Source organism: Copadichromis virginalis, linkage group LG23 (assembly GCF_057382275.1).
Source record: "Copadichromis virginalis isolate Kocher_CV1m ecotype Utaka linkage group LG23, C_Virginalis_male_GT1.1, whole genome shotgun sequence".
Taxonomy (NCBI): domain Eukaryota; kingdom Metazoa; phylum Chordata; class Actinopteri; order Cichliformes; family Cichlidae; genus Copadichromis; species Copadichromis virginalis.
Genome location: NC_140639.1, coordinates 19,721,928 through 19,729,811, shown reverse-complemented (window position 1 = coordinate 19,729,811; position 7,884 = coordinate 19,721,928). Strand labels below are relative to the sequence as shown.

General features: G+C 38.9%; 1 protein-coding gene across 1 annotated transcript; it reads right to left on the bottom strand.

Moving 5' to 3' along the window:
* Window positions 1–1,785: 1,785 nt before the first annotated feature.
* Window positions 1,786–6,247, bottom strand: LOC146680712 (uncharacterized). Its single transcript, XM_085448948.1, has 4 exons — window positions 5,846–6,247; window positions 3,388–3,486; window positions 3,085–3,191; window positions 1,786–2,343 (listed from the first exon to the last, which is right to left on the bottom strand). Exons 1-4 carry the CDS (start codon window positions 6,207–6,209, stop codon window positions 2,305–2,307), a joined length of 609 nt encoding a protein of 202 aa, XP_085305074.1. The 5' UTR covers window positions 6,210–6,247; the 3' UTR covers window positions 1,786–2,304.
* Window positions 6,248–7,884: the final 1,637 nt, after the last annotated feature.

Below are 7,884 nucleotides of genomic sequence, written 5' to 3'. Positions count from 1 at the left end.
TCCACTGAGACACAGAAAGAGGAACAAGTTGGAGAGAAAAATATTTTTAATGAAGTCAGTTCAGTAGTCTTTGTCAAATATCAGAGTGATGTACGAAATAAACATCTGTTTGGAAAGAATGACTTATTTTTATTGGAATCCTATTAAAATGTCTCAGCAGTGACCCCTACAGGCAAGTGTAGCTATAGAACGTGTTCTTCCTGTATGTTGAAACAAATATATACAGTGTGATTGTAAATTAATTTACTCATTTATTTCAGGTATGTTCAGGTGTTGTCATTTGTACAGTTTGTTTGAAAGAAGACTTGTTTTTGGTTCTACATCTGTTTGATGGGGTGATTTTAATTCTGGAAGCATGAAGCTCTTTCCAATAACACCAAAGTCAAAACCTCCCAGTTAATAAATAATAGATGAATATTTAAATGACACAAAAGCGTTTTTACATGTCACAGAAGCTGTGTAATTTTACAATCCATCCACTCAAAAAAGGGTTCAATCAATTTCAGTGATTTTCTTTAATTTAATCATATTTATCTAAATTGAATCCAGTTGCCTAAGTAACCATGTAGAGTGGGATGCAAAAGTTTGGGCAACCTTGTTAATAGTCATTATTTTCCTGTATTAATCATTGGTTGTTACAATAGAAAATGTCAGTTAAATATATCATATAGGACAGCGGTCCCCAACCTTTTTTGAAAACCATACATTTCACACCTGAGCCTCAACTCTCCCGGCCCGGTACCAAACGACTCATGGACCGGGACCGGTCCGAGGCCCGGGGGTTGGGGACCGCTGATATAGGAGACACACACAGTGATCTTTGAGAAGTGAAATGAAGTTTATTGGATTTACAGAAAGTGTGCAATAATTGTTTAAACAAAATCAGGCAGGTGCATAAATTTGGGCACTGTTGTCATTTTATTGATTTCAAAACCTTTAGAACTAATTATTGGAACTCAAATTGGCTTGGTAAGCTCAGGGACCCCTGACCTACATACACAGGTGAATCCAATAATGAGAAAGAGTATTTAAGGGGGTCAATTGTAAGTTTCCCACCTCTTTTAATTTTCTCTGAAGTGTAGCTTCAGAGTATCGTAGTTAGTAGAGTAGTTCAATATGATATATTTAACTGAAACTTTTTATTGTAGCAACCAACAATATATACAGGAAAACAATGACTATTACCAAGGTTGCATCCCACTGTAAAGCATTTCCTCATATGTCACATGTCAATCTATTCTTTATTTCACTCTCATCTGTAATAATTTCACTCGCTAACTTTCAAATTAAACACCAGTTATTTTTGCTCATTCTTACTTGAACTGGTGGAAAGTTATTCATCACCTATTGCCACTGGCTGATGCATCACTTCCTGTGTGGACGCAGGAGAGATCGGCTACACAGACATCTTGAATCAGGATGTCTGATTGTGTGGTAGGCTGCTGGACAATGTGGGTAAAAGCAGATGAACAGTCAAAGCTGAATGATTCATGTATTCCAGTAATTCTTTTAAAAAAAGTCTGAAATGCTAATTTAACTGAGTTTCCAGGGAGTAACAGAAAAGGAGGCCACTGGGCTTTAGAGCCGCCTCAGTGTGAGTAGTTGTTTCTCAGGAAAGTGTATAATTAACTCAGGAAATCACTTCCTTTTTCACGCTTTGTTTTTACACTTTTAGACAAGCGCTGGACAAAAGAAGTATTTGTGCTAACAGAATTGTTAGCTAACTTACAGATACATAATATTATACTGCTTTAAAAACTACAAATGCTACTTCAATTACCCACAATCCTGTTTATTAGAGCTGCTTTTAGTACAACCGCAAAAATAGTATTAATGTATGTATTGCTAAGCAGTTTACATGCAATTCTATACGTACTACTACAAATACAATATGCTGTTGACATTACTGTTGACATTATATATGTTTGTACTTCAGTCACTATAGTTAGTCATGTGATACTGTTATAAATAGTGCTACCACATCCACTTAGTGCCTTGTGGATGCAGCCCTTAAAGTTTCAGGCATGCTTTCAATTTTTAGCTTAATAGGTTTCAGACTCTCTTAAGCTGCACTTCACATGTTCAAAGGGTTCCAGCTGACACTTGAAGCACATCACATTTTTATATGAAGTTTTACATCATAAGTACGCAGCTGTTTTCTTACAATCCTGATAATACACAAAATGTCAATTTATGTCCTGCAGTAGACAAAAATGCATGAAAATGTATTTTGGGGGTTAAATGTGAAACAATTCAAATTGTCCACAAAAGCAACATCTTTCAGCTTACGGGTAAAGAAGTCTTTCAGTGAGCTTTTGCCCGTTGGGACTGGATCACCTTGTTCTGAAATAAAACACAAGCAATGAGTACGGAGAAGAAGCAGTACAGTGGTGGAACTTTAAACAGTGGTAGTGTTGGTGCTGTAGTATTAGCAGTAGTTGCTGCTGTAGTATTAGCAGTAGTTGGTGCTGTAGTATTAGCAGTAGCAAACATAGAACAGTTATCAGAGATTAGGGCGGATGTGGCTCAGCTTATACAATACGTCATTAAACTGCCCACATATCAGAGAGTACACATTTCACTCAGGGTGTACATGTAACAATTACTAAGTGAGACAAAAAAAAATGCTGTATGAATATGTTTGAATGGAGAAACCCAGTGGTCTCAACTGTTAGCTTGTCCTTCAAATGTTGATTTGTCCCATTTTGAAACCTTGAAGTGATTATTTTCACTCTTGTCTCTGTTTTTGTTTGTTTGTTTTTAATGGAGCTAGAAGTGACCACTGTAAACTCATCAGGAAAATGTTAACTGAGCTCAGAGATCAAGTGAGGAATAATTTCATAGGTCGAAAACAGGTTAATTTTCTCATAGAGATTTCTATAAAATCATATTTTTAACCAGAGGTGTTAAAAGCAAAAGGATCAATGTTATAAAATTTCTTTTGCATCTTTATTACACAATTTACTTTTAGATTTAACTATTACTACTACACTAACTATTACTATCAGGTCTTCTACAGTACTAGTTTTTGAACATTAGCGGTCACAGTATCAGTTTTATCGATGAGAGCAGTGGTTTGTTTACCTGCGCAGCCCTCAGTGTGTCTGTGTTCTCATAGATGTGAAGTGAAACATTATTCTTCTGGATCCTTCTGGATTTTCTCTTCAAACACAACACTGTAAAAACAGCACCTGTAACAGACCACTGAGTCACGTCACCATCAAACTCACAATTACACAAGATGTGTGGACTGGTCTGATAAATGTTTCTCAGTCCCTTTACTTTAGTGTGATTATGTTCATTAGAAAAATGACCAGGCTTCAGATAAACACTTGTAGATTTGGTAGAGAGTCTGTTCAAGTGTCTTATCTATGATGGCTCACTTACCCAGTATTACAAAGACAAGAACAGTAACAGAGACACAGATGATGATGAGCTGACTGAGTCTGCAGTCGATTTGGGGGTCGGTGATGTTTAGGGTGACATCTGACAAAAAAAGAGGAAAGATGAGCTGAGAAACTGTTAGATTCACAAGTCATGACCTTTCTTTGCGTTTTCACTAGAGTAAAGCTCACACTTTAAAACTGTTTTTGAACTTTATTATTATTTAGAAGTGATCAACTATAAGCGTCAATAGCTAGCAAACAGTTTTGTAAAGCAGTGGATATGTACGCGTTATGTTTGTTTTTCTTGCTCATCAGGTTCAGATGATTGAGAGGTCTCATTGTCATTCTCACAGTGCACTGGAAGTTTTCATTTTTAAGTGTGCATGGTGAAGTGTTTTATTTTTAATTACCATATTTTTTAAAGTTAAACAGGTTTTTAGTTTTTTTGTAACCAGATGTAACCAGATAAAGTGCAAATGAAACTAACCAGTGAGATTCAAAGACACAGCATCCAAACACGAGACAACTTCTTGGTTGGTAAACTTGTTACGTTATTTATTATCTCCTGTCCTAAAGTGGACTCAATCACCACCAACAACACCAAGGACACCTTGAGAGAATTTACTTTTTGTTTTTTAAAAGAGAGAAAATAGCTATGTGTACACATCGCATGCTAGACGCTTCCTTGAATTTGTGGTGAAAGTGAGTGTCACCAAATCAAGTGTTAGATATGTTCAGATCAACTACTTTGACCTTTAAAGTGGAAAGCTTAGAAAAGACAAAAAAAGTAGTAGATGTGATAAACTGTGGATTCAGTAAATTTCCAGATGAGTGAATTCTGTTTAATTTTAGGACTTACTTTTTTTTTTTTTTAGAATAATTATGTGTGTTTATTTACAATATGTTCACTGACTGCAGCATCTACACTGTTGGATGTTGACACTTCAAAGCTATGTTAATGAGTACTTTCTCTCATCAACATAGAAGGTAAGCACAGTAAAATGGAAATGACTTTTCCATCAGTAACACACCATCAGCTACGTATGCATATGCACATGTGTGTATTACCATTGATGCACCCTTTCCACTTACATAATAAATGAATTGGACCCTGAACTGGTTCCAAATTTAACCCGCTGAGTGTAACAGACAGATGCAAAAGAGCTGCACATTAAAATTTTTAGAATATTTGTTTAATCGGCTCACTCAGCGCAGCTTCCTGCTGGCTTGTTCCCTCGAAGAGCTGATATAAAATGCTAAGCTGGTAAAAACGTGTTCCCTCACTTGTTTATCACCAACAACCATTCCCATTTGTGCTGCTCAACGGTGTTCTGCAGGTTGGAGTTGAGAACAAATATTGATATTTAAAAATAACCATCCATCCATCCATCCATCCATCTTCAACCGCTTATCTGAGGCTGGGTCGTGGGGGCAGCAGCCTAAGCAAAGAGGCCCAGACCTCCCTCTCCCCAGCCACCTCCTCCAGCTTATCCGGGGGAATACCAAGGCGTTCCCAGGCCAGCCGAGAGATATAATCTCTCCAGCGTGTCCTGGGTCTTCCCCGGGGCCTCCTCCCGGTGGGACATGCCTGGAACACCTCACCCAGGAGGCGCCCAGGGGGCATCCTTGTCAGATGCCCGAACCACCTCAGCTGACTCCTTTCGATGTGGAGCAGCAGCGGCTCTACTCTGAGCCCCTCCCGGATGGCCGAACTTCTCACCCTATCTCTAAGGGAGAGGCCAGCCACCCTTCGGAGGAAGCTCATTTCCGCCGCTTGTATCCGCGATCTCGTTCTTTCGGCCACTACCCACAGCTCGTGGCCATAGGTGAGGGTAGGGACGTAGATCGACCGGTAAATTGAGAGCTTCGCTTTTACACTCAGCTCCCTCTTCACCACGATGGACCGGTGCAGCGTCCGCATTACAGCAGCTGCAGCCCCAATCCGTCTGTCGATCTCCGGCTCCCTTCTTCCATCACTCGCGAACAAGACCCCGAGATACTTGAACTCCTCCACTTGGGGCAGGAACTCATCCCCGACCCGGTTTAAAAATAACCTAACCACATAATGCAGTATTTTCATACACACAACAAGACCTCACATTCAACAGAAATAGAGGAAAATATTTCAGAAAGTGGCAAACAGAATGTTAACTCTGAGATGTGCTGATACAAAATGTAATGTACTGCAAAGAAATCCAGACCTAAACACCAGCGAGACGCAAAGAAAGCTGTTCAAATAAAATTAAAATCAGTCAATTTAAAAAAAAAAAAAAAAAAGCCCATGATGCGAGAATGAAGCTACTTCACACTGTGTTACTCCATACAGGACGTAATGTAAAACAAAACAAAAACTTTGCCACTTACTTGACACTGTCAGGTTTTTCAAAGTATGCTTTACCACTAACGGATCATGGGGCCTGAACAATAAATAATAAAGTTAAATAAACTCTGGCACTTACCTGAGATGACGCGGAAAGTCTCCACAAACTGAATGCTGCCTCCTCTCTTGATGCCACAGAAGTAAAGCCTGCAGTCCTCTGCTGTCAAGCTTTTAATCACGAGTTTGTTTCCCAGGATTAAAAATTTGGTTTCAAAACCAGGAGAGTAGTAGGTAGAGTCTGCTGAGGAAAAACTGCGACCGATACCTGCTCTGAACTGACTGTAGATCTCCATGTACCAGTATGGGTCTGATGTCTGATTGGAGCAGGTTAGAGTGATATTGGTCCCCAGCTCTCCTCCGACCTCGGTCACGTTCTCGGCCTCTGCACAGAGCAGAACCACCAACAGGATCATCCACAGGAGAACCATGATCAGCTTCAGCATCCACAACAAGACGGAGTCGTCTGAAAGCAGCTCAGCTCTGATGGGACAGACAAAGAAGTGCTCTGTACTTCCTACTTTACATGGTGAGTTTGGCTGATGTCACATCTGAATTAAAAAAAAAAGAAGAAAATAAAAACCACTGACACCTCAGAGGAAATGAAACCTTTTCAACCTTCAGTGAGCACTGTGCAGTTCAGGTTAACACTGCTTTTAAAGTTAATCTGACTCTAACACCTCTGTGCTGCTTCCTTCTGCTGCTCCCACTGACAGCAGTAAAACTACTTCATTTACTTGTACTTGAGCAAGAAAACATTAAAGCAAGCAAAGCAAATGAACCAATCATAAAACTATCTTAATGACTGAGTCAGCTGTTGTCTGCTGTAGCCTGCTTTTCCTGTGATCAAAGTCTCTGTCTTGCACTCCCTTCCTGTTTATAAATGTTAGTGTTCTTAACAGATTCAGATTCTGACCATTACCTTATAATGATGATGAAGAAGATCATTTCTTTGTGAAACTAGTATCTTTGAAAATACTCCATTACAACTAGCACATCTGCCTCATTTAAGGATTTAACACCTCATCATATCTGAGAGAGAAATATGTGTGATATGCATTTATGATAACTGAACATCCACTTGTGGTGTTTGGGCTTTGACTGCACCAGTGTCTACAGGCAGAGAGACAGACCTGCTTAAACGTGATGTGGTTATAGCAGTTATTCAGCATTCACAGGATTGGTGGTGTGATTCTCCACTCATAGGTTCCTACACAGCTGAGTTATGATGCATTCATTCAGTTGCACCTGAAAACTCTCCGACATGTATTTCTGTTCTTTATGACAATCACTGATGATACTGTGGGAATTTCAGTGAAAGTATTCAGATGAATTACACAATATTACTGTCATTCTTATGCATTATTATGATCTCAAATAGGAGCTGATAATGTGTGTTTGACTAAATCTCAAAAAAACTAAATATGCACTGATGTACAAAATTACACCAGGTGTTTTTTTTCTGAAACAGAAAGAAAAAGGTACTGAACTCACAGCTTTAACACAAACAACCGCAAAAGCAGCTATGTGCATCTTTCATCATTAACATCTCATAGGTTCATTTTTAGTTTTGTTAGCAGCTGTGATTTTAGCAATAGTAGCAGCTCTTACAACTGGAAACAAGAAGAAATACTCTAATAGCATCCATACTAATGTCACTGCTTCTACATGGTTTGCTTTGGTTTTGCTTTTGTTAAACCAATGATGCCACAGTGTCATAAGTGATGTATTATTGTTCATCTTGGTTGTAGTTACTTAATTTTAATACCTTTAATTTTATTTTGTGCCGATATGTTAAATATTTGAATTCTAGAGGTTTTATTTTCTTTGTATCATAACTGCGAATGCTGCAAATATCTGTAATGGAGTAGCTGTTGACTCTACTAATGATATTACACCCACCCACTATGAAAACAATGAGGGCGGTAATCAGGAAGGCTGGTCTTCTGCTGCTGCTGGTCTGAGTCAGTGCATGAAGTGATACCTGGAGACAGAACAACTGAGATAAGTTTAAGATGAACTGAAAATTTTAAATCATGAATAAAAGCAAGAAATTTCTGTCTCCAGCTGCCCTTTGACCTCGGTCACATCCTCTGCCTCTGCTCAGAGCAGAACCATCCA